This window comes from Procambarus clarkii, chromosome 90 (assembly GCF_040958095.1).
Source record: "Procambarus clarkii isolate CNS0578487 chromosome 90, FALCON_Pclarkii_2.0, whole genome shotgun sequence".
Classification (NCBI taxonomy): Eukaryota; Metazoa; Arthropoda; class Malacostraca; order Decapoda; family Cambaridae; genus Procambarus; species Procambarus clarkii.
The window spans coordinates 5780179-5804705 of NC_091239.1; the positions used below are offsets into that span (position 1 = coordinate 5780179).

General features: G+C 46.0%; 1 protein-coding gene across 1 annotated transcript in view; it reads left to right on the forward strand.

Annotated features, from left to right (window-relative positions):
- The first annotated feature begins 7661 nt into the window (after positions 1 to 7661).
- LOC138359245 (solute carrier family 49 member 4 homolog) overlaps positions 7662 to 24527 on the forward strand; it is a 202204-nt gene continuing 185338 nt past the window's right edge. Inside the window, exons 1-2 of the mRNA XM_069318232.1 lie at positions 7662 to 7915; positions 15337 to 15449. Of these exons, the coding sequence (XP_069174333.1) occupies positions 7743 to 7915; positions 15337 to 15449 (286 nt within the window). The 5' untranslated portion in view covers positions 7662 to 7742. The remainder of the gene's footprint in view (positions 7916 to 15336; positions 15450 to 24527) is intronic.

A 24527-nucleotide genomic window follows, 5' to 3' on the forward strand; every position in this document is an offset into this window, starting at 1 on the left:
TAGGGGTACCCCAAACACTGGCAAATACTACCCCCAGGTCACACCAATCGTTACTACCAGAGTAGGTACACTTAATAATGCCCCGTACTTAACTTAAGGATACAGGAACTTCAGGTAAGGGAAATAAGTAAGAGGAGAAGGGAGAAGAGTAGGGGTGCAGCCACAGAGTAGGTTTTGTCCACACGAACACCAGCCAGAGAAGAGAGAGCTAGCGACCAGCTGGCCTCCCTCATGTCGTGGTGCCGGAAGGAGCCTAATTGATCGTGCAGCTAAGCACATTAAAGATCTTCCCCTATGCAACGTATTGTTACTCTATGAATGATTAGAAAGTATTAGTAAGCAAAGTTGGTGCCTATGTTATTATTTAATAATCAACCCCCAGCTCAGTCTTTAAATGCTCTTTGAGAAACAATAATAGTCTTACGTCTGGCAGGGAAGATACAAACAATTGCCGTTCAAGATGCACTTAACTGTACTACTAGAAAGTTTAATAGCTCAATTTTGACCTCTGGTTTCTACTGGAGAACCCAGGGTCGTAACACTCCTCCCCCCTTCGGAGAAAAAAAAATGTGACTACTAGAATAGTAGTCATATTTTTTTGTAAGAGTATACAGGGAATAAAAAGAAAAAACATATGACAAAAACAAAAAATCAATCAAAAACAATTTCTCTGTAAAAAAAAAAAAAAAAAAAAAAAATACAAAGGAGTTCTCTGAAAGAAAAAAAAACATACACCAAAAAATAAAAGAACAGGGAAGTAAATAAATTGGACACGAAATATTTAATGTCACAGGAGAACCTAAAAAAAAATAACTAAAGCATGACAGTTGGTAAATGGCTTTCTGTGGCTCCGATGAATGTTATTCAGGCAACCGGGACAGAGCGTCGGCTATCACGTTGAGTCTGCCCGGTAGGTGGGTAATGGAAAGATTGAAGTCCTGTAGGTACAACGCCCACCTGAGGATGCGTTTATTCTTACCCTTCATCTGAGTCAGGAAGACTAGTGGGTTATGGTCCGTGTACACTTCCACTATATTACCTGTGAGGTAAACTTCGAACTTTTTACATGTTAACACTAGCGCCAACGCCTCTTTTTCTACCACTGAATAATTGCGTTGCGCCTTGTCGAATTTCACAGAGTAATAATATACTGGGTGTTCTACCTGATCATCCCCAGTTTGCAACAACACTGCACCAGCACCCGAGTCAGACGCGTCAACATGAATTTTAAACGGTCGGTTGAACCTTGGACTAGCAAGCACTGGGGCGGAAGCTAAGATCAATTTCAAATTTTTAAATGCCTCTGCACAGTCTGATGACCACTTAAATTTTACGGCTTTCCGCAACAAGTCTGTGAGAGGAGTGGCAACACTGGAAAAGTTCTGACAAAAACGTCGATAGTACGCACACATACCGATAAATCTTTGAACATCCTTTTTAGACTTTAGTACTGGATACTCCAGAATGGCACTGATTTTATCTTGCCGAGGTAACACTTTTCCTTGGCCCACTTCATAACCGAGGTACGTCACTGTGCCTTGGCCAAAATGACACTTTTTAGCATTTAAGGTAAGATTTGCCCTTTTCAAGATGGCAAACAACTGGCGTAACCTAGCTATGTGGTCAGCCCAATTACTGTCAAACAGCACGATATCATCTAAATACGCCCGACAATTTGGCACCTTAGCGAGTAGAGAGTTCATGAGTCTCTGGAACGTGGCCGGAGCATTACGCAAGCCGAACGGTAACACTTGATACTCAAAAACACCCTCGGGTGTCACAAACGCCGTTAGCTGTTTAGCACGTTCAGTGAGTGGGATTTGATAATACCCCCTCGAGAGGTCGAATTTCGAAACGTACTTGGCATTTCCCAGCTCGTCGATGCAGTCCTCGAGGAGGGGCAGCGGATAGGCATCCACAATGGTCACCTTGTTGAGCTGCCGATAGTCGGTGCATAATCGCCAGGAGCCGTATGGTTTGGGGACCAAAAGGCAGGGCGAGCACCAAGAGCCCTGGCTCGGCCGGATGAGGCCGTGCTGGAGCAAGAAGTCGACCTCCTTCCGTACGATGGCCTTCTTTTCTGGACTCATCCGATAGGGTTGAAGGCGAATGGGAGTGTAGTCCATCAACTCGACATCATGGCAAATGGCATCAGTCTGGGTCGGGACCTCCCCGAACAGACTGGAGAATTCATCAACCAACGACTGCACCTCTTCACGTTGGGCCATCTGCAAATGGGACAGTCCCTCCACAGCATTCACAGAACTAGAATTATTGAAAATGAGATTAGTTGGGTCCCCAGAACAATCATCCCCTCTCTCACTGGAAATGGAAACATTGGTTAGTGCAATGGACCTGGGGCCCTGGAACTTCTTCAGTCGATTTACATGTATGAGCATTACCTGGTTACGTTTGTCAGGGTGCCTCACTTTGTACGTGAGGTCCCCAGTCTTTTCTGTCACAATGTAGGGGCCTTCGTACTTGTGGGACATAGTGTTCCCTAGTCGAGGCTTTAACACCAGGACAGGGTCGCCAGGCTGAAATACCCGTAACTTAGATTTAGCATCGTTACGTTCATTCATCTTTTCTTGGGCCTTGCCAAGATACTTTAATGCGGCCGCCTTGCAGTCCTTGAGTCTCTGGTGGTGTTGTGCAAAGAAAGCCGAACCTTCGGTTAACGTTACGTTCCCTAACAGATTCTCCTGTAACATTTGCAAGGGTCCACGAACTTTATGGCCAAAGACTAACTCAAAAGGAGAACAGCCCAGTGAACTTTGTAATCCCTCTCTAGCCGCAAACAAAACATACGGTAAATTCTCATCCCAGAAGGTGTGGGAACTCTCGCACGATGTCTTCAACATCTGCTTCAGAGTTAGATGGAAACGTTCAATTACCCCCTGACTCTGTGGATGGTATGGGCTGGAAACCTTATGAGTTATTCCATGTTCCTTACAAAATTGCTCGAAAACATCAGACTTAAAATTAGTACCATTGTCAGTTTGCACGACCCGAGGCAGTCCAAAAGTGGAAAAAAATTGCAACATACGAGCAACAACAGTTTTTGCTCGGATGTTACTTACAGCAAAAGCCTCTGGGTAACGAGTAGTGATACACATCATCGTGATTAGGTAAATATTACCAGACTTAGTTCTAGGTAATGGTCCAACACAGTCCATTACCACATGAGAAAATGGTTCCTCTGGCACGACAATAGGCCTTAGAGGAGCTTTAGGTGGAGTCTGGTTTGGTTTCCCAACCAGTTGACAAACAATACATGCATTACAAAATTTTGCCACATCGCTTTTCAGCTTGGGCCAGAAATAATACTTTAAAATTTTGTGATACGTAATATTAATACCTTGATGTCCCCCCATAGGATCATCATGAGCAGCTGCCAAAACTCTTTCTCTATAGCAGGTCGGCAACATAACCTGGTGGACTACCTCCCACTCATTTGACAAGGGAGCACTCTGTGGTCTCCATTTTCTCATCAAAATCCGATCATTGTAGTAGTACCCAGTTGCTGCGTCTACAATTTCCTCCATAGAGACAGCTGTCTCATGACAATCTGCAAGAGTGGGGTCAGCTTTCTGTAACTCACTCAAGGAGGCATCTAGGCCTTGGTCAGATGCCATTGGCCGAGGCTCAACAGTGTTCTCCTCCACCTCCCCACTACTCTCTGTAGATGGCGGTGGCAGGCTCTCCACAATGTCCTCGGCCACGTCATCGAGTCGGGCCATGAATGTGTCCGCGAGGTCCACTTGGTTTTCACCACTCGGAAAGCTCCTCGTGACCTCGGGATTTACCACCTTGGCAAGCACAGGCCTGCCCTTACATTTAAGTCCCATAGACCTGGTCACCGCGCACGCAGGGTACACAACATTATCCTCTGCGGCGGGTGGATCCAGGCAAACCTTAGGGGTAGGCAACATAATAGGCAGTCTGGAGTCCCCTACCTTATCCCCTGCTAAATCATTACCAACTATTACATCAACATTAGGGAAAGGTAGGTATGAAGTGACTCCGACTGTACAAACACCCTTGTGGAAATCAGATTCCAGGGTAACCTTATGGAGGGGTACTGCTCGAGTATCACTAGTGACACCCTCGACCAGTACCACCTCTCCAGTGTCGAGAGTGTTGGCACCTTGCAACGCACTCTCTAAAATTAAAGTCTGGATGGCACCGGTGTCTCGGAAGATCACCACGTCCTTCCAGGAAGAACCCTCAGACAAAAGTAGTCTCCCTTTCGATAAGAATGGGGTAAGCAAGTCCAACCACTGTGGGTTGGAGGTCTTACTCCCTAACCCTTCCGAAGGCCTCAAGCCCTGTGTCACAACTAGAGCATTGGGTCTTTTTTCAGGGTACAGTTGCCAACAACGACTAATAGTGTGGTTTGGACGATTACAGTGACCACAAAAACGTCGGGGAGAAGAGACATTACTAACAGAATTACCCTTCGGTTCACCTTTAGGTGCCGTTGGGCTAGACACTTTAACAGGGTTAGTTATGTCTGAAACAGAAGGTGCATTAGGTAAAGGGTTAGAATGAGCTGGTCTGGACTGGCTGTGGGTATAAGTTTTGCTACTCTGTGGGGTATAATTATTTTTATTGGGCCTTTTGCCCGCCAATTGGTAGTTTTCTGCCAACTTGGCCAAATCCCCTATTTTAGAATTTAACTCTATCCTTCCTTTAATGTACTGTGAAACATTCTCTGGCATAATATCTATAAAATGCTCCATTAAAATTAAGTTCCTGAGAGCCTCGTATGTTTCGGCTTTCGCCGAGCGAATCCATCTATCAAACAATCGAATTTGATCATTCACAAATTCAGTGAGCGGTTGGTTGTGAGTAGGCCTAAGGTTACGATAAACTTGGCGGTGAGCTTCAGGAGTAATTTCATATGCCCGCAAAATACATTCCCTGACTTTATCATATTCGAAACACTCGTCGTCAGGCATGTTTATGAAAATATCTTGTGCTTTACCCCTAAGTCTTCCCTGTAGGATTTTCACCCACTCTTCCTTTGGCCAGTTCATGGACATGGCCAATCTCTGAAAATGGTTGAAAAACCTTTCAGGGTCTGACTCAGAAAATTCAGGCAAATTATGCTTTTTCTCATAATGCCTGGGGTTTGAATCCCCGGCAGGTGGAGGTCCAGTGGCATTCACTCTAATTCTAGCCTCCTCGGTTTTGAGTCTTTGCTCCTCTAATTTTATTTTTGCTAACTCTAAATCTAATTCTCTCTCCCTATGAGTTGCACTTTCTGCTTGGCTAGGCTGGCATAAAGGTGTATCACTTGCCAATAGTTCTTCATCAATACAATGTTGTAATATTTCATTCACCAAAGTCCACTTTTTATCTGCAACATTTAATTCTAGGCCAAATTCCTGGCCTAACAATACTAAATTAGACTTTTTAAGTTTCTTTATCTCTACCACTGAAGGCTCCCTTGCCAGGTTCTGCATTTCAGAAGACATCACTAATAATTTTAGCTCCCAGCCAAAGAAAAAATTAAAAAATAAAAATTGGAAAAAAAAAAAAAAATTTGCACGGCCCCTAACACAAGGCCACACTAACCTTAATCGTGAAGGGATCCAGCTGGGTGTCCAGTCAGTGCAAGAATGTCCTTTGCTAGATGAGCTGGACCCTAGGCTAGCACACAACCGTTCTGCGGAAAACAAAAAAATTTAATTTTTGCACTCAAGAATCTAATTTTTTACACTTATAATGTTCCTCCCGGACTGGCCAACCACTTGTTATAAATAACAGTGTGTGGGCTATGGTGTACTGGTACTATTAAGGGGTAAGGGTAGTTAGAAGACAAGAGTATCAAATATGGGAGAGCTAAAAGGCCCGGGCCCCAAAATAAACTATCCACAGTAGTAATAACTTGCTACTAGACCATATATGTTAGTCTAAGGGTTGATCAATGCGCTCCCACACTGGAAGAAGAGATACTCTGTAATTCATGTACTTATTTATTAACCCCTTAACAACCCCCCATATACACTCACACCAATAACAATAATAATAATAACTTTACCACACTATCTTACGTTAAAAGCCTTGGTCCACGTAGGCAGGATCCAAGCTTTACACTAATAACAAGCTAGGGTAAAGTACTACTGGATAAGCACTGAAGCTGGATGCAGCTTAGGGTAGGGAAACCATGTGGGACCCTAATACAAAACACAACACTTAGGGGTACCCCAAACACTGGCAAATACTACCCCCAGGTCTCACCAATCGTTACTACCAGAGTAGGTACACTTAATAATGCCCCGTACTTAACTTAAGGATACAGGAACTTCAGGTAAGGGAAATAAGTAAGAGGAGAAGGGAGAAGAGTAGGGGTGCAGCCACAGAGTAGGTTTTGTCCGCACGAACACCAGCCAGAGAAGAGAGAGCTAGCGACCAGCTGGCCTCCCTCATGTCGTGGTGCCAGAAGGAGCCTAATTGATCGTGCAGCTAAGCACATTAAAGATCTTCCCCTATGCAACGTATTGTTACTCTATGAATGATTAGAAAGTATTAGTAAGCAAAGTTGGTGCCTATGTTATTATTTAATAATCAACCCCCAGCTCAGTCTTTAAATGCTCTTTGAGAAACAATAATAGTCTTACGTCTGGCAGGGAAGATACAAACAATTGCCGTTCAAGATGCACTTAACTGTACTACTAGAAAGTTTAATAGCTCAATTTTGACCTCTGGTTTCTACTGGAGAACCCAGGGTCGTAACATTATTGAAGAGGACGGGTAGGATATACACTGAGAGGTGCACCCCGGTTCTCAGTGTACATATGCTCAGAGTTTACTTTAATTCTGCACTATTTTCAAAACTAACGTTTTCGTTCTGGTTTGTCAGTAAATAATTGTGATGGCCTTAGTAACATTCTAAATGTTGGTGGGATTTAAACCCAACACCAAATCAAATTCAGCAGCACTGCAAATTTCTTGACCGCATTACACATGATTAAAATTATTGCACATTTATAAACAGCAATTCTCAGTAATTTTTTATTACTCAGACATTATACAGTACTCAGCAACAGTTCAGTACATAGTACTCAGCAGTGCTAGAAAGATCTTAGCAGGCTTGTACAGTTCACATAAATATTACAGTGTACTCGTCAACACTGACTAATACTAAACAATGCTCAAGAACATTACAATGTACTCAGCAACATTGTACAGTACTCAGTAACTTATCAAAATATTCAGGAACATAACAACATACTCAGACACTTTGTACAGTACTCAGTAACGTGCACAATACTCAGGAACATAACAACGTACTCAGCAACATTGTACAGTACTCAGCAACTTGCTACAATGCTCAGGGACATAACAAAGTACTCAGCAACATTGTACAGTACTCAGTAACTTGCACAATACTCAGGAACATAACAAAGTACACAGCAACATTGTACAGTACTCAGTAACTTGCACAATACTCAGGAACATAACAAAGTACTCTGCAACATTGTACAGTACTCAGTAACTTGCTACAATGCTCAGGAACATAACAACGTACTCAGCAACATTGTACAGTACTCAGTAACTTGCTACAATACTCAGGAACATAACAACATATTCAACAACATTACACAGCACTCAGCTCTTGCACTGTGATGTGTCACACCGGTCTTGTGTTTCAGAGTCTTCAGTGGTGCCTCTGGGGACCTCTTAGTGAGAGTGTTAACGCAGCGTTTGAAGGCTGGGGCTCAGGGACCGTGGCCATGATGTCCAACTGGGCCTCAATAACATATGTATTATGCGTGGCACCCTTGTGTTGGTTGATGAGCACCAGAGGCTTGCGTGTAGGTGTGGTCACCTGTGTTGTGCTCGTTGCCACTGGAGGAATCATCAGAATTATCTCCTTTACAACAGATTCCGACGAATTCTTCACAGTGTAAGTGCTTGTTGGTTCACTGACACTGAACACCTACTGTTTAATATAATAGAGATCAGTTATATTTGTTCGAAATTTACGTTAACGATAATATCTCAGCCTTGCTCTGCTTGCACAATGTTTAAGTATCTTCCACTTTTCAGTAGATATTCGGCACAGATGAATAACTGATTGTTTAAAGAGAAAATATAATAACGATTGAAGATTTACTTCTATATAAATATTATAGAATTCATTAATATTACAAAATCTTCTCAAATAGTGTAGTTGAGTGCCAGTATTATAATTTATTTATGAACGCACATATAATCCTATATTAAACAATAAAATATCGATTAAATTTATAAGAGGTGTTTATAAATGTAAAATGAAAGATAAACATGTAGTGATAAGTCAAATCTATTGATGAAGAAAGATCGCACATTCTGGAAAGTTATATATTTTGTAGTCGATGGATGCTAAGAAAATTAATAGAGTTTAACCATTGTGCACTGACCACAATGAATTAATAGTGGTAATTTGTTATAAATCTACGTGGTAACCCAGTAAACACAAAACATTTTCTCACCTTTTTAAATGGTCGCAGGAAGGTGACACTGTAACTATTTATATAAAGTCGTCTTTTTAACGTTTAAAATACGTTAGCTTCAGTCAAACAAATCGTAGATCTTTATATCATACTTACAAATGACGTTTTTTAACGTTTCTAATTTACGTTAGGTTCCCTTGCTTAATGTATGTGTGTACTCACCTAGTTGTGTTTGCGGGGGTTGAGCTCTGGCTCTTTGGTCCCGCCTCTCAACCGGCAATCAACAGGTGTACAGATTCCTGAGCCTATTGGGCTCTATCATATCTACACTTGAAATTGTGTATGGAGTCAACCTCCACCACATCACTTCCTAATGCATTCCATTTGTCAACCACTCTGACACTAAAAAATTCTTTCTAACATCTTTGTGGCTCATTTGGGCACTCAGTTTCCACCTGCGTCCCCTTGTGCGTGTTCCCCTTGTGTTAAATAGACTGTCTTTATCTACCCTATCAATTCCCTTCAGAATCTTGAATGTGGTGATCATGTCCCCCCTAACTCTTCTGTCTTCCAGCGAAGTGAGGTTTAATTCCCGTAGTCTCTCCTCGTAGCTCATACCTCTCAGCTCGGGTACCAGTCTGGTGGCAAACCTTTGAACGTTTTCCAGTTTAGTCTTATCCTTGACTAGATATGGACTCCATGCTGGGGGTGCATACTCCAGGATTGGCCTGACATATGTGGTATACAAAGTTCTGAATGATTCTTTACACAAGTTTCTGAATGCGTTCGTATGTTGGCCAGCATGGCATATGCCGCTGATGTTATCCGCTTGATATGTGCTGCAGGAGACAGGTCTGGCGTGATATCAACCCCCAAGTCTTTTTCCTTCTCTGACTCCTGAAGAATTTCCTCTCCCAGATGATACCTTGTATCTGGCCTCCTGCTCCCTACACCTATCTTCATTACATTACATTTGGTTGGGTTAAACTCTAACAACCATTTGTTCGACCATTCCTTCAGCTTGTCTAGGTCTTCTTGAAGCCTCAAACAGTCCTCTTCTGTTTTAATCCTTCTCATAATTTTAGCATCGTCCGCAAACATTGAGTGAAATGAATCGATACCCTCCGAGAGATCATTTACATATATCAGAAACAAGATTGGACCGAGTACAGAGCCCTGTGGGACTCCACTGGTGACTTCACGCCAATCGGAGGTCTCACCCCTCACCGTAACTCTCTGCTTCCTATTGCTTAGATACTCCCTTATTTATCCACTGGAGCACCTTACCAGCTACACCTGCCTGTCTCTCCAGCTTATGTACCAGCCTCTTATGCGGTACTGTGTCAAAGGCTTTCTGACAATCCAAGAAAATGCAGTCCGCCCAGCCCTCTCTTTCTTGCCTAATCTTTGTCACTTGATCGTAGAATTCTATCATGCCTGTAAGGCAAGATTTACCCTCCCTGAACCCATGTTGGCGATTTGTCACGAAATCCCTTCTCTCCAGATGTGTTACCAGGTTTTTTCTCACGATCTTCTCCATCACCTTGCATGGTATACAAGTCAAGGACACTGGCCTGTAGTTCAGTGCCTCTTGCCTGTCGCCCTTTTTGTATATTGGGACCACATTCGCCGTCTTCCATATTTCTGGTAGGTCTCCAGTCTCCAGTGACTTACTATACACTATGGAGAGTGGCAAGCAAAGTGCCTCTGCAAACTCTTTCAGTATCCATGGTGAGATCCCATCTGGACCAACAGCCTTTCTAACATCCAGATCCAGCAGGTGTCTCTTGACCTCCTCTCTCGTAATTTCGAACTCTTCCAAGGCCGCCTGGTTTACCTCCCTTTCTCCTAGCACAGTGACCTCACCTTGTTCTATTGTGAAGACCTCCTGACCCCTCTTGTTGAGTTCTCCACACACCTCTCTGTCATTCTCTGTATACCTGTCCTCGCCTGTTCGAAGTTTCAATACCTGTTCTTTCACTGTTGTTTTCCTTCTGATGTGACTGTGGAGTAGCTTTGGTTCGGTCTTGGCTTTGTTTGCTATATCATTTTCAAAACTTTTCTCTGCTTCTCTTCTCACCCTGACGTACTCATTCCTGGTTCTCTGGTATCTCTCTCTGCTTTCTGGTGCTCTGTTATTCCGGAAGTTCCTCCACGCCCTTTTGTTCAGTTTCTTCGCTTCCATACATGCCCTATTATACCATGGATTCTTCTGTTGCTTCTCGGATTTTTCCCTTTGGGTCGGGATGAACCTGTTTACTGCCTCCTGACACTTTTGGGTAACATAGTCCATCATACCCTGTATAGACTTATCTCTGAGGTCTGTGTCCCAAGGTATTTCACTTAGGAAACTTCTCATCTGTTCATAATTCCCCTTTCGGTATGCCAGCCCTTTGATTCCTAGTTCTTTTTTGGGGGAGATAAGTCCTAACTCTACCAGGTACTCAAAGTTCAATACACTGTGGTCACTCATTCCCAAGGGCGCTTCCATCTTAACTTCCCTTATATCCCACTCATTTAGGGTAAATATCAAATCAAGCATTGCTGGTTCATCTTCTCCTCTCATTTTTGTTGGTTCTTTGATGTGCTGGATTAGAAAGTTTCTTGTTGCCACGTCCAGCAGCTTAGCTCTCCATGTTTATGGTCCTCCATGCGGGTCTCTGTTCTTCCAATCTATCTTACCATGGTTGAAGTCTCCCATAATTAGTAGTCCAGATCCATTCCTGCTAGCAACAGAAGCTGCTCTTTCTATTATGTTAATGGTGGCCATGTTGTTTCTATCATATTCCTGTCTAGGTCTTCTGTCATTTGGTGGTGGATTATATATGACTACGACTATAATTTTTTTCCCTCCATTTGTTACGGTACCTGCTATGTAGTCACTGAAACCTTCACAGCCCTGAATATCCATCTCCTCAAAATCCCAGCCTTTTCTTACTAGCAGAGCTACATCACCCTCACCTCTTCCTTCCCTCTCTTTCCTCATAACATAATAGTCCTGTGGGAACACTGCGTTTGTAATCATTTTCATGAGCTTTGTTTCTGTGGGGGCTATTATGTCTGGGTTTTCCTCTAGTACCCGTTCTCCAAGCTCATTTGCTTTATTTGTAATTCCTTCTATGTTAGTGTACATCGCTTTGAGGCTCACTTTCTTCTGTCCCTTCTCAAATCGCCTCCTTGGTGAGTGTACTGCTGGTGGGGGAGGCTGTTCCAAGGGTGTGAGGACCTGTGAGGTGGATAACAGGGTCTCAGAGGATACTGGGATGAGGGGCGGGGGATCCAGTGAAGGGGGAGGGACAGGGAGGGTATGGGGTGAAAGGGGAGGGAGGACGGGAAGGAAATGGGGGGAGGGAGCCGGTCGGCCGAGCGGACAGCACGCTGGATTTGTGATCCTGTGGTCCTGGGTTCGATCCCAGGCGTCGGCGAGAAACAATGGGCAGAGTTTCTTTCACCCTATGCCCCTGTTACCTAGCAGTAAAATAGGTACCTGGGTGTTAGTTAGCTGTCACGGGCTGCTTCCTGGGGGTGGAGGCCTGGTCGAGGACCGGGCCGCGGGGACACTAAAGCCCGGAAATCATCTCAAGATAACCTCAAGGGAGGACTCGGGAGGAGGGGAGGGGTAGAAGGGTGGGGATTGGGTGGGGGGGAGGGAGATTTGGCTGAACATTTTAGTGGGGCAGGGAGGGTTTGGGGTACGGGGGTTTTCTATGCAGAGGAGGGTGGCGGGGTTGTCCTCCCTTCTGGTGTTACTGGGTAGCTGGTTGTGGGTTCCCCCCTCTCCTCTGGGGGTGTTGTGTTGGGAGCTGTGACTTCCTGGTTTTCCCCTCTTGCCCTGCGCTTCTTCCTTGCTTCTGCCGCCACGGCTCTCTCCTCCCTTGTCATGTCTCTCTGGAGGAATACAGTTTTGAATTTTCCCATGTTTTTCAGGGAGCTCTTCCTTGATAGGATCTTCTCCTTTGTGCTCTCATTTGCAAACACTATCTTTATCATTCGGTCTCGGTCTTTGTTGTACCAACCTAGCCTGAAAACCTTCTCAATGCTATGCTCAGCCCCTTCCATGTCTAGTGCCTTTAGTACTTCATTCACTGCTGCTTTGTCCTTGTCATTCCACTCTGTCCTATTAGAGCCTTCCTGCTCTTTAATACCCACAGCAGCCATTGATCTGTTCCTTTCCAGCAGTTGGCTAGTGGAGCGTGCCGCCTCCTGTAAGGTGGCTGCTTTCATGGCCACCTCCATCACTGCAGTCATTACTTCAGAGTTATTTTTTTTAGTATTTCCGCAAATGTTGCTTTTATTGTGGCATTCTCATCCAAAAAGCTATTACCACCTTCTCCCTGGATGGTTTTCTGATTCTCAGCCTCGATACCATTCTCTTTGAGGGCTCTAATCTCCTCCTTTGCTGCTGTCAGCTCTCTTTTTCAGGTTGTTTATTTCGTTCTTCATTTCCTGCATCATTTTTTGCATCTCACTCTTGATGTCCTCCAGAAACTGGGAGAACATTTCCTTCATTTCGTCACCTTGGCTCTTCCCTGTTCCCCTGGTACCTCTGGCTGCCATGCTTGCCCCTGTTCCTATAATTGTGCCGTGATAGAATTTGTCAGGAGGGCAGAGTGGGATGGGGGAGGGAGGGAGAGAGTGAGAGAGAGAGAAAGAGAGAGAGAGAAAGGGAGTGATAAAGGGAGAGATAAATGGGTGGGTGGGGGCGATCCGACCCTTCCACTGAAGTGAGAAGAAAGTAGAAGGGGAGGGGGGAGGAGATGGAGAGAGAGGCAGGAGGGAGAGAGAGAGGGAGAGAGAGAGGGAGAGAGAGGCGGGAGGGAGAGAGATGGAGAGGGAGAGAGCGGGTGAAGGAGAGAGGGGTGTGTGTGTGTGTGTGTATGTGTGTGTGTGTGTGTGTGTGTGTGTGTGTGTGTGTGTGTGTGTGTGTGTGTGTGTGTGTGTGTGTGTGTGTGTGTGTGTGTGTGTGCGTGTGTTTGTGTGTGTGTGTGTGGGTGTAGTGAGGGTGTGGGTGTATTGAGAGGGTGTGTTTAGGTGGGTGTAGTGTGGGCGTGTGTGGGTGTGGGTTGGTTTATGTAGGTTGGAGTGGATAGGGGTGTCTGTGTGTGTATATACCCACCTTTGCGCCTGCAGGATCGAGCGTTGGCTCATGGATCCCGCCTCTTTAGCCACCGGTTGTTTAAAGAAATGACCCTTCTTCTCTTTGATGTAGAAAGTGTGTGGAAAAGTCTGGGGGAAGAAGAAGAATGATGAGTAGAAATTCTGGTAGTGGATGTGGATGGAGAATGAGGAGGCTGAAAAAATTTATGGCTTATCCACCGCGGGTTGGCATCGAAAAAATTTCTTGATTTAATGATCTTGTTTTTTGGTTAGGCAGCGGGAGGCGGCGTGGTAGGCTGGAGAGAGCTGCGGCAGGGATTGAAGTTAGGCAGAGAGTCGCGTGGTGTGTATAATTTGTGTGGACCTGTATTGGTTTGATGATGTGCTGTCTCAGAGGGTATATGGTAGTTGATCCAAGGTGCTGTAGGCAATGACGTCTTCAGGGTGGTTATCATTAGATCTTCTTCATTCTGTCTTCTTATTTCCGAATGTTTTTCTTCTTCTGGCTTGGTTCATCTGTTTTCCTGGTCTTCTTAGTGGTCTTGCTTCTGGTAGACATGGTGGAACTGGCGTTCGAGATTTCGTCAAGGAAAGATGTTCTATGGGCTGTAGTTAGAATTTCGTTGATGAGAGGATGTTGTCCCATCAGAGATATCCCTGTAGCATGAGTACTCTGAATCAAAAGCTGAAACGCTGTTACGTGAATGTTGGGCAGTGTGTGGGTACTTTACGTAGTACTCCGGGTCTACGATGGCTGGGTTGATAAAGTTGATATCACCACATCGGTATATAGTAATATATCTTGGGTCGGTTTGGCTCTTCACTGCGTTGTTCGATTTCAAAGGTTGTATTGAAGCCACTGGTCATCCTTCGGCAGGCTGCAGGAGATTAACCGTCTCAGAAGGACTCGACTCGTATCACACCAAAAACAGGATTTTTTGTCCATGTTGGGGATTATCGAAGTTGATCCTGAGCTTGTAGTCTGTGTTGCGCTCCAGCACAAAACTACTGACTAGCACAGACTAGCACGCCAGCACAGACCAGCACTCCAGCACAGAATACAGATTAGGCCCCAGTTGTCTGGTCTTTCTCTTTTTCTCTCCTTTCTCTTCTTCCCTCTCCTTCTATCTGTATCTCTCCTTTCTCTGTCCCGGTCTTTCTCTCTTTCTCTCTCCTTTTCTCTCTCTGTCTGTCTTCCTCTCGTTTCCCTCTTCTCTGATCGCCTTGTTCTTTGTCTCTCTCTTTTTCTATCTCCTGTCTCTCCTCTCACATTCTGTCAACCTCCTCACCCTCTTTCTCTCTGGCTCCACCAGTCTCTCTGTCTCTCATCTCTCACACTTTCTGTCTTTTTCTCTTAATCTCAATCCCTTTCATCTCAATTATATTAAGATTATTATAGCTAATAATTCCAATAATTAAAAAATAGCATTAAAAACGTCTCCTCCAATACGTTACATCATAGCATTAAAAATCTTTTTAGAAACGTTTTTCCTTACGTTTTAAATTTGTTTTTACGAATTCTCTAAAAACTACGTCAAAGCGTAATTCAAAACGTGCTTAAAACGAGGAAATATCATATTTAAAATGTGTTGAAAATGACAAAATGTTTTCTAGGAATGAATAATGAATCTCATGCCAGTAAGTTAATAATTTGCTATATACAAATTAACATTTTTGTATATGTAATTATCTACTGTTTGGTTTTGAGAAGAAATGGTTTCATTTTATTAGATTTTTGTATAATGCAGTGATGACTTGTGTTACTTATTAAAATTGAGTTTCTAATATTACGCAGAACGTGCCACATTGCAGCTGTACTGAATGGAATTGCCGGGCCTCTGATCATGTCTACTCCACCGATGATAGCAGCAGAATGGTTCCCACCCAAGGAGAGAACTACAGCCATGGGTAAACTCTTCACTGCATCCAGAACAGCCAATTGTTTTGGGATTTAACTAGTAATCATTAGTGCCTTGCTTCCGGAATATACCTGACAAGTCTGTATTACTGACTTGAACAGCAAAGCATGTTCAAGCTTTCCCAGAATGATATGTTAAATCTTCATTCCACTCCAGAGTTCTCTGGTGGACTACGGTACCAACGTTTGCAGTCACATACGTGTTGTAAATGTCACCCAATAAGCACATATTGACACTAGGCTGTTACAGCCAGACTCCATGATGAATATTTAAGTAGCAGTATTATGGTAACAAACAATATATCACAACAAATTTCTTAGTCACAAATGCCACTCATAAAAGTAATTTTACGTTGTGGTCTTTACTATGCGATGACATCCAGGCTGGAGCAGTGATCAGGTACACTGTTGAACAATGGATATCTTCAATGTTGCTGAGAAAAGTATAGAAGGCGCAAGTTCATGTACCGACTGATGTCTTCCTGAAACTCATCAGACTTGACTCTAGCTCCTTCTCTTTGAACGGTAAATAATTATCTCAAACTTCGGTGTCACTATTTCTTCCCCTCTTTTTCCTGTTCTTGCCAATCTCTACATGGAATACTTCGAAACCATTCTCCTTCCCTTTACTGATACTCGTCCCTCTCTCTCTGGCTTCGCTATGTTAACGACATTTTTGCTTTATAGCCTCATGGCCTTAGTCTTTTCCAGCCTTTCCTCTTCTCTCTTAACAATCTGTCTCCTACCAATCATTGCAAAGTTGAACGGGAATCTAATTCCCTCCTTCCTTTTCTTGACGTTTATGTTCGCAGCTCTTTCTCTGTCTACCACAAATCTATATAGAGTGTATGTAAATACACTTCTTTCCTACCATCCTCCATTATGTTAAGAAAAGTATCCTCGTCTCTCTCTTCCTCCGCACTCTTTGCACCAGTGACCCTCAGTTTCTTGATTCAGAATTTTCCTTTATTTACAAATCTTTCTCTCGTCTTGGATACCTCTCTCATTTTATCTTGTGCCTATTCTCAATCTAAACGAAATTTCTTTCATCATCATCTTTCAAGCCATGCTCCAACTCTAATAGTTCTGTGCTCTACCTTCCCTTCTAATTTGAACTCAAAACGCTTACTAATTACCCTTCGTTCTCTTGACATAAAGCTCGCCTTTCATCAAACTAACTCTCTTGGTACTAATCTTGTTCACATTTCTCCTCCTGCTTCTAATGCTGCTGGTGTCTACTCTATTTCCTGTTTGTCGTGTCCTCTCCAATACTTTGGGGAAACTGGGCGTTCCCTTAATGACAGACTCAAGGAACATAAAAGAAGTGTTAAGTCTGCAGACACAAACAATGTTTTCTTTTATCATCTTAGGGATTCTAATCATCCTGCTGATTGGTCTTCTTCTAAAATAATTTTTCCTGCCTCTACTCTTCACAAATGTCTTGTTGAATCGGCTACCCACAACCTACCAACATGAACCTTAATCCTGGCTTTGTTGCTGTTGATTCTTCAATTCACAGAACATACTCAAATATCCTAACCTTTCTAACAAACGTGACCTAACATAAGCATTCCCTTTCTTTATTTCTTTATTTCTCTTTCTTTTGTTTTACTTTCTCTTTCGTTCCCATTTACTCTTTTTCTTGGGGGGAGTCCATTCGGCTCCCCGGAGCTATCCAGGCTGATATGGATATCCCTAACTTTGGCATCAATCGATGTGGTTGGAATTCTAGGCCTACCGGGGACCATGTGCCAGAACCTGGGCCCTCTCAGATTGGCGTGATGGCCTATAGAAATGCACATGTGATTTTGGAGCATTCTATATCTGCCGTCTACCTGGACAGGCACCCAGAAAGGTTAGCGCTCCAAAACAAGCAACTATTCTGGTGTAAAACAACGAAAATAGACAAACGAGTAGACAGAACTTCTCAATTAGACACGAGAAAACAAGTATGACATCACACAAGCTGTGTCGCATGTCTGCGCTGCTCACCCACTCCCAGGGAGGAGGAAAGGGCAGCCCCAGGCCCCGACGCCGGTGATCCACCCTGCAGTTCTTCGGCTGATGAGATAAGGCTTGGTCGTGGTGGCTTCAGCTCCAGACTTTTGTTGTGCTGTCCTCTGTTTCAGTACTGCTCTTACGGTGTAACGCGAGCTGGGAGTAATATTCACAGGTATTTGGGGTGCATGTGCTTGGAGTCACCTTCCCTGAGGACCCTGTTAGTACTGCCCTAAGGGCTTGGGGTTTTCTTCAACAAGTCACCTTCGGTTTACCTCTGTTGGTCTTTTACTGCTTGGTGATTGACCGCCTGAGTGTTTTGGGGGGTTTCCTCCCGTGTTTGCGTTGGGCTAAGTGGTAGTTTTTGCACTGGTTGGGGGCATGGGGTACTACATAACTAGTTTTCACCTATAACAGCGGCCAGCTCTGTTCCCTCTGGGTACGTTGTCCTCTTGCGAGGTTTTTCTTTTCTTTTTCTTTTTGCCTGGTAAAGGGGGGGGGGGAGTCTGGCTTGGTGTTTCTCCACCTTTACACTAGGGTTGCTTTTGTTTGGTGGTACCCCCTGCTTTGCCCTTGTGAGTGGACACATCCCGGGGGTTCAGCATTAGCAGTTTTGATTGGTAGCTTGTGACCGGTTAGTAGTACCCTGCCTGGGATTACCCTTAACAGACCCAGTCTAGGGGCCCTGGGAAACCCAGCGGCTGCACTCGGGTCAAATGGATGTGACCCCTGAGTCCCCGCTCGCTTTTTGTGAGTTTGAGTGTTGCTCTGTCCCCTTGTCTCAAGGAGACGCTCATTGTTTACCCCTCCCCCCCCCCACCCCCCACCCCCATTATGCTGCCTGTTGGGTTGGTGATACATTCGACCCGGAGGCCTGCGAGCTTTGTTGCTTAATTGTGACTCAATTCACCCAATCTTATGATGACATTATTCAGGTGCAGGCGGCTCGCGCATTGCAGGATAGGTTTAGGTGCAGTGCGCTAGATTGGATGCTTCCCCAGATGCCCCGAGGCTGCCCCGTTTTGCTTATAGGGACCCGGACATGGGGGTGTTGGTCACATCGACCTTGGTTCGGTCTGTGCCCCCTCTCTCTTTTCCTGCTTTGGTTCGTTCGCCTCCTCCCCTGCTTTCGTTTTCTAAGCGTCTGAGGGCTTCAGGGTCGGGGCAGGGCTTAGAAGTTTCTGAGACTCGGGCGGTTTCGGGGATTGCCCCTTCCAGGGTGGCTACGGAGGCACTCGAGTCTGTTCCTCCAGCCGTAGCTTCGGGGGTCTGACCAGTGGGCCCATTTTCATCCTCCTGTTCTGGCTGCCCCGGCTTTTTCTTTTGAGGCCGAGATTTTGGAGGACAACTCGCCCTCGGGGCCTGACGTGGAGGTTTCTGGGGTTGGGGAGGAGCTGACGTGGGAGCCTTGGGCCCTGTTGGACCCCACCTGGGTTTTCCGACCTTTCGAGCGGAGCTTATTGTTATATGGAGTGGAGTTTTCCGTTCCCCTTCTGGGTACAAGTTGGATTTGGGTTCGCTTTTCCCTGGGTTCGGTTCCATGTCTCTGCGGGTCCTTCGGTTCCCTCCTTCTAGAGGTTTTTAGCTTCCCGTGTCTCTCCAGCTGAGGTGCGGGCTGCCATTGCGGCTTACCTCCTGCGCGATCCGGAGTATGCCTCTATAATGGATCTGTCTTCCTTCAGGTTTGGGTTTTCGTCTCCACACTGATTTCGTTATGAGGTTCCGGAGTCTTCCTGGCTTGGGGACTGCCGTCTGTTTTCGCTGGATGCTTGGAACACCTTCTGTCGTACCTGCACGCTTGAGTGGCGTGAGGCATTGACTGTGGTCCAGGTTTACCTGGGGAGCGACTTTGCACACCTTAATGAGTGCCATTTCACTCTGGCTCTTTTGTGGGATGTTGGTGCGGTTCAGCTTCATGTGCCGTTCATGTGCTTGGGGCCGTTCCTGATTCTGGCGCCTTGGTCTCGGCTGCTCATGTGTCGTCTACGCTGTTGATGCTGTTTGCACCGATCTTGTGGGATGCGCTGTTGTGGTTTTTCGCAGGGGCCTCACGCTTCAGCATGCGGTACTTGCTTCCTCTTTGGAATCCGCTTGGGCCCTGCTTCTTAGATTGTCTTCGCCCTTTTGTCCTTTGCCGCCTAATGTCTGACTTGTTGGTCCAGGGTGGGTTCTTCCCGGAAGGGTCGTGCCAGGGCCCGCGGTTCCTCTCGTCGAAGTGGGCCACAGGTGCCAGTTTCAGAGCCAGTGCTGCCTTCAGTTTTGGCTGTGCCTAGTCAGCGCAGTGTTCATTCTGTGTGCAGGTCGGGTTCTCGTAGAGGGCATCGGCCCTTTTGCGGTTCACCCCATTACGGAGGGAGGTTTGCTTTGTTCGCTCATGCCTGGTCTCACGATTCTTGGGCTTTTTGAGTCGTTTCTCGCTGCCTTCGGAAGGTGTTGGGTGGTTCCTCCTTTGTGGGAGTTCAGGGCTGCCAGGGCAGGCCTCTTTTCCTACACTCTGTCAGGTCGTCTTGGAGTGGGTGTGCTTGGGGGTGGTCGAAACGACGACATCCCTTAGGTGGGTTTCCCGCCTGTTTCCAGTTCCGAAACGGGATTGTGCGGATCTCTAGTTCGTTCTTGACTTGTCCTATCTGAACCCCAGGGTTTTTTGTTTCTCCTTTGGATGACTACTCTGTCCCAGATCCGGCTTCGGTTGGAGCTGGGCGCTTGGATGGTGCCCCCTGGACCTCAAGGAAGCATATTGGCACGTCTCAATTCATCTGGGGTTCAGGGACTGACTCAGTTTTGTTGGGGGGGAGTCAGAGTTACCGCTTTCTTTGTCTCCCTTTCGGGCTGATCCTATCACCTTGTATGCTCACATGCCTTATACCCCGGTCGTGGTGACCCGTCTGCGTCTGTTTGGTGTTCGGGTTTTGGCTTACCTCGACGACTGGCTGGTTTGGGCTCCCAGCCAGACTGCATGTCAGCTCGCCAGGGTTTTGGTGCTTTCCCAGCTAGCCAGATTCGGATTCCTGGTGATCTAGTGGAAGTCCCATTTGGTTCCCTCCCAGGTTCGGACCTTGCTGGGTCTTGTGTGGGACTCTTGGACTGCTTTCTTGTTTCTTCCTCCAGTCTCACCTTCGGATGCGGTCCCGCATGCGATTGTTTCTATGAGGCTCCCAGGTCACCCGGCAGTTGTTCGAGGGTCTGTGTGGTAGCCTAAATTTTGCAATGATGGTCTACTCGCTGGGTCGGGTTTGGCTTCGTCACCTGTTCTGGCTCCTTCGGGGACGTTTCTTCTGTCTCTCGCAATTGCTGGGTTCCACCCCTGGGAGCCTTGCATCGGCTGTTGCATCGCCGACTTCCTCTTTGGGTTTTTCGGGGTTCAGTGCCTAGGCACCTACCTGAGCCCTCGCACGTTATGTTCACGGACGCGTCGTCTCTTGGCTGGGGCTTTGTGACCAGTGCTCACCAGGCTGGCTAAAGGAGATGGGGTCCATCCTTCTGTTGGGCTCACAGCACGGTGCGGGAGTTCGCGGTGGTGTGGTTTGTGCTTCATAAGATTCGGGTCGACCAAGGATCGACGATCTGGCTACATTTGGACTGCTCCTCGAGGATTCATTGCCTGAACCGAGGGGATTCGATGCGGTCCTTGGCACTTTGGGGGGCTGGTACGCCCTGGTGGATGGCCTGTCCCGGGTCATTCCTCTGTCCACGGAGTGGATAGTCGATGCTGACTCATTCAGTTGGCTCTGCCAGAAGTTCGCGTGCCCGGAGGTGGACCTCTTTACGTCGGCGTGGTCATGGCGTCTTCCGGTATATGTGGCGCCCTTCCCCGGCCACGAGGCCGTCGGAATCGACGCCTTCCAGCAGGACTGGTCGAGGTGGGGGTTCCTGTACCTCTTCCCCCCGATTCATCTGTTGCTCCAGGTCCTGGCTTGCTTGGAGACTTACCAGGGGCGACGAGTCTTCTTGGCCCCATGGTGGCTGGCCGAGTCGGGGCTCAGATGCTGCTTGCTCAGTGTCCGAACGGGAGTTTTTTTCCGCGGCTCCGTCTCTTTCAGTAGATCAGCCAGGTCCATTAAGAGGCTGGTTCACTCTTCACCTCGAGTCTTCGCCGATTGGTATTTTTTACTCGAGTTTCCTTCCAGCTGTATGGTGATCAGGTGGCATCCTTGATGGTGTCCTGCCTGCGGGCTTCATCTCGGCAGCAGTATGTAGTTTCCTGATGGTCCTGTTTCTTATTGACTCTTCGTCATTGTACTTTGCGTTCGGTTCAGGTGTTGTCCTTTCTCTCGTGGTTTTTCCCAGCCTGTCATCTTATGCCGAATACCGTTGCCTCATATTGTGTGGCGCTGGTGGAGCCGCTTCAGCTTGCTTTAGGTATAGATGTTACTTCTGCACCGTTTCACAAGCTGTCTCATGCATTGTTTCACCTCCGGCCTGCTCATGCGAAGCCGGAGACGTCCTGGTTTTTGGATAGAGTTCTCTCCTATCTTTCTTCACCTCGGTTTGTTGTATCCCCCATCGGTTCCAGATTGTTTCTCTAAGGCTCTTTTTTTCTGTTGGCATTGGCCTCTGGGGGTCGGGTTGTGAAGCTTCGTGCTCTTCTCTGGCGCAGGGGTTTCTGCTCTTTTGGTCATGGTGATAGGTTGGTTCTTCTGCAGCCATCTCCTTCTTTTCTGGCGAAGAATGAGACTGATGCTTTCCGGAGTGGTTCTTGGGTTGTTGATACTTGGTTGGTCATGCCGGGGGGAGGGGTGCATCATGTGTTGTGTCCGGTTGCGGCCCTCGGCCGTTATTGACGTGCAACGAATTATGTGTCTGGGGATGCTCTTTGGGTTGATCCGGTTTCTTTTCTTCCCTCTTTAAGGATACGGGTCTTTCAGGTTGTCCGCAGGGTTATTAAGTCTAGCCAGCCTGTGGTCTATCACCGTGCACCATGACGTTTGTAAGTTTGCTTCTCCTACTGCCAACTTTGGTAAAATGTCCCGAGCTGACATTCGGACACAGGGTTTTTGGTGGTCGAACAGGGTCCTGGCTGAACGCTATTTCGTTAACGTTCCTGGGCCTAGTCGGGCCTGTGTCACTGGGTCGGTGGTTGCAGCCAGTTGTCTCGACTTTGAGTTGAGATGTTAACACTGACCGTCTCCCGGGTAAATCCCCTTTCTTTCCTTTTCGTCCTTAATGAGGTAGCTCCGGGAAGCTGAAGGAGCTCCCCCAAGAAACCCAAAGTTGAATGTAATGAAACGTCATTTTCTGGGCGAGTCCCGGAGGCTCCCTGGCAACCCTTTCTCCATCCTGTCAGCAGTTTTCGCATATTTTGATATCGATCCTCAGAACTGCAGGGTGAATTGCCGGTGCTGGGATCCTTCCTCCAAGATTTCCTACTCACCTCTTTCTTGCCAAAACGTCGTCGTCTTTTCACCTTCTTTGGTGTCTCGGTCTACATTCTTCAGCCACATTATTGTGATTCATCAGCTGCAATGATTAGTTCCTCATGTTTAACAAACGTATTTGGTTAAATAGTTAACTATTGATTACTTATTTATTTTAGAGAATTCTCATGATATGTTTATGGCCACTGGATTTATTCACATATCCTGGTAAGTACCATTACAAGCCCCTTTCTGAGGATGGTCCATAAAATGGTGGTCTTTTGCTGACCATTGCTGACTCTCCCTGTTCTGTGAGGGCTTGGCTTGGGGCTAAAAATAGCAAGTTCTGGTCCATGTGGAGCATGAGGATGAGGATATTTAAATGCAAAGGTTCTTATGTTCTTGTTGAACACCTATCTTGAGGTTATCTTGAGATGATTTCGGGGCTTTTAGAGTCCCCGTGGCCCGGTCCTCGACCACGCCTCCACCCCCAGGAAGCAGCCCGTGACAGCTGACTAACATCCAGGTACCTATTTTACTGCTAGGTAACAGGGGCATAGGGTGAAAGAAACTCTGCCCATTGTTTCTCGCCGGCGCCCGGAATCGAACCCAGGACCACTGGATCACAAGTCCAGCGTGCTGTCCGCTCGGCCGACCGGCTCCCCCTAGCATGCATAGCATTTTGGGCAGGTCCTTAATCTTAATTTTGCCTAGCATATGACCCGCGAAATCATTAAACAACCAGATACCCATTCCCTGCTGGGTGAACAGAGGCATGCAATTAAGGATTGGTGCCTTGTCCACCCAACCAGGATACGAACTTAGGACAAATCGCTCGTTAAGTAGAGGGTGAGTGTTTCACCACAATACCATGGGGATGTGCTCTCGCGGAGATCCTGTAGATCATTGTTCAATATAAGATTGTTATAGGTGTGCATAACTAAGACATGTTTGATTTTATTAGTTTTTAGTGGTAATTTTCTACTGGCTACATGGGACACGTAGTTATCTATAAGGAGGCAAAGGTCAGGTGTGTTATCAAGGATATATGTCAGAGGAAAGGACGTTTCAGCTAGGAACCCCCCAAGGGGGAGTTTTAGGACCCACTTTATTCAATGTATTATGAACAGATTAACAACAGTGATGTATTCTCCAGGAGTCACGACGATCATATATGTTGATGGTACTCTTGTACATGGATCTTCTGGTAACAAGATTCAAACCACTCATAATACACTTGGAGCCGCCTGAAACACGTTAGGCTGTTATAAATGCAGACAAAAACAATATGAATATAGGAAATGAAGAATGGCACTTACTATAAATGATACGGAACTGAGTATCAGATACAAGTATCAGATACTGAAGATACTGAGTTAAGAAGTGCAAGTATCTGAGAATGTAAGCTGGATACACATGCAAGAGTAAAAATGCTGAAATAAAACATATAAGTTCCTTATGTAAAGTTCGGCTGCATCATCTAAACGTGTGAGCATTTTCTGGTATAGGTAATGGGGTACCTGTCTTGCAGATGGTTCGGTCCCTGATATACTATGCAGAACCCATTTTGTCTTACACAGGGCACGGCAGAATTAAAAAAGTAGATCTGATGTAGAACGAAACTATGAAGACTATTCTTGGGTGTCTATGAAATGCAATGAATGAAATAGTGAAAATGGAATTAAATTTGCAGTGTGTATGACAGAGGCCTTGACG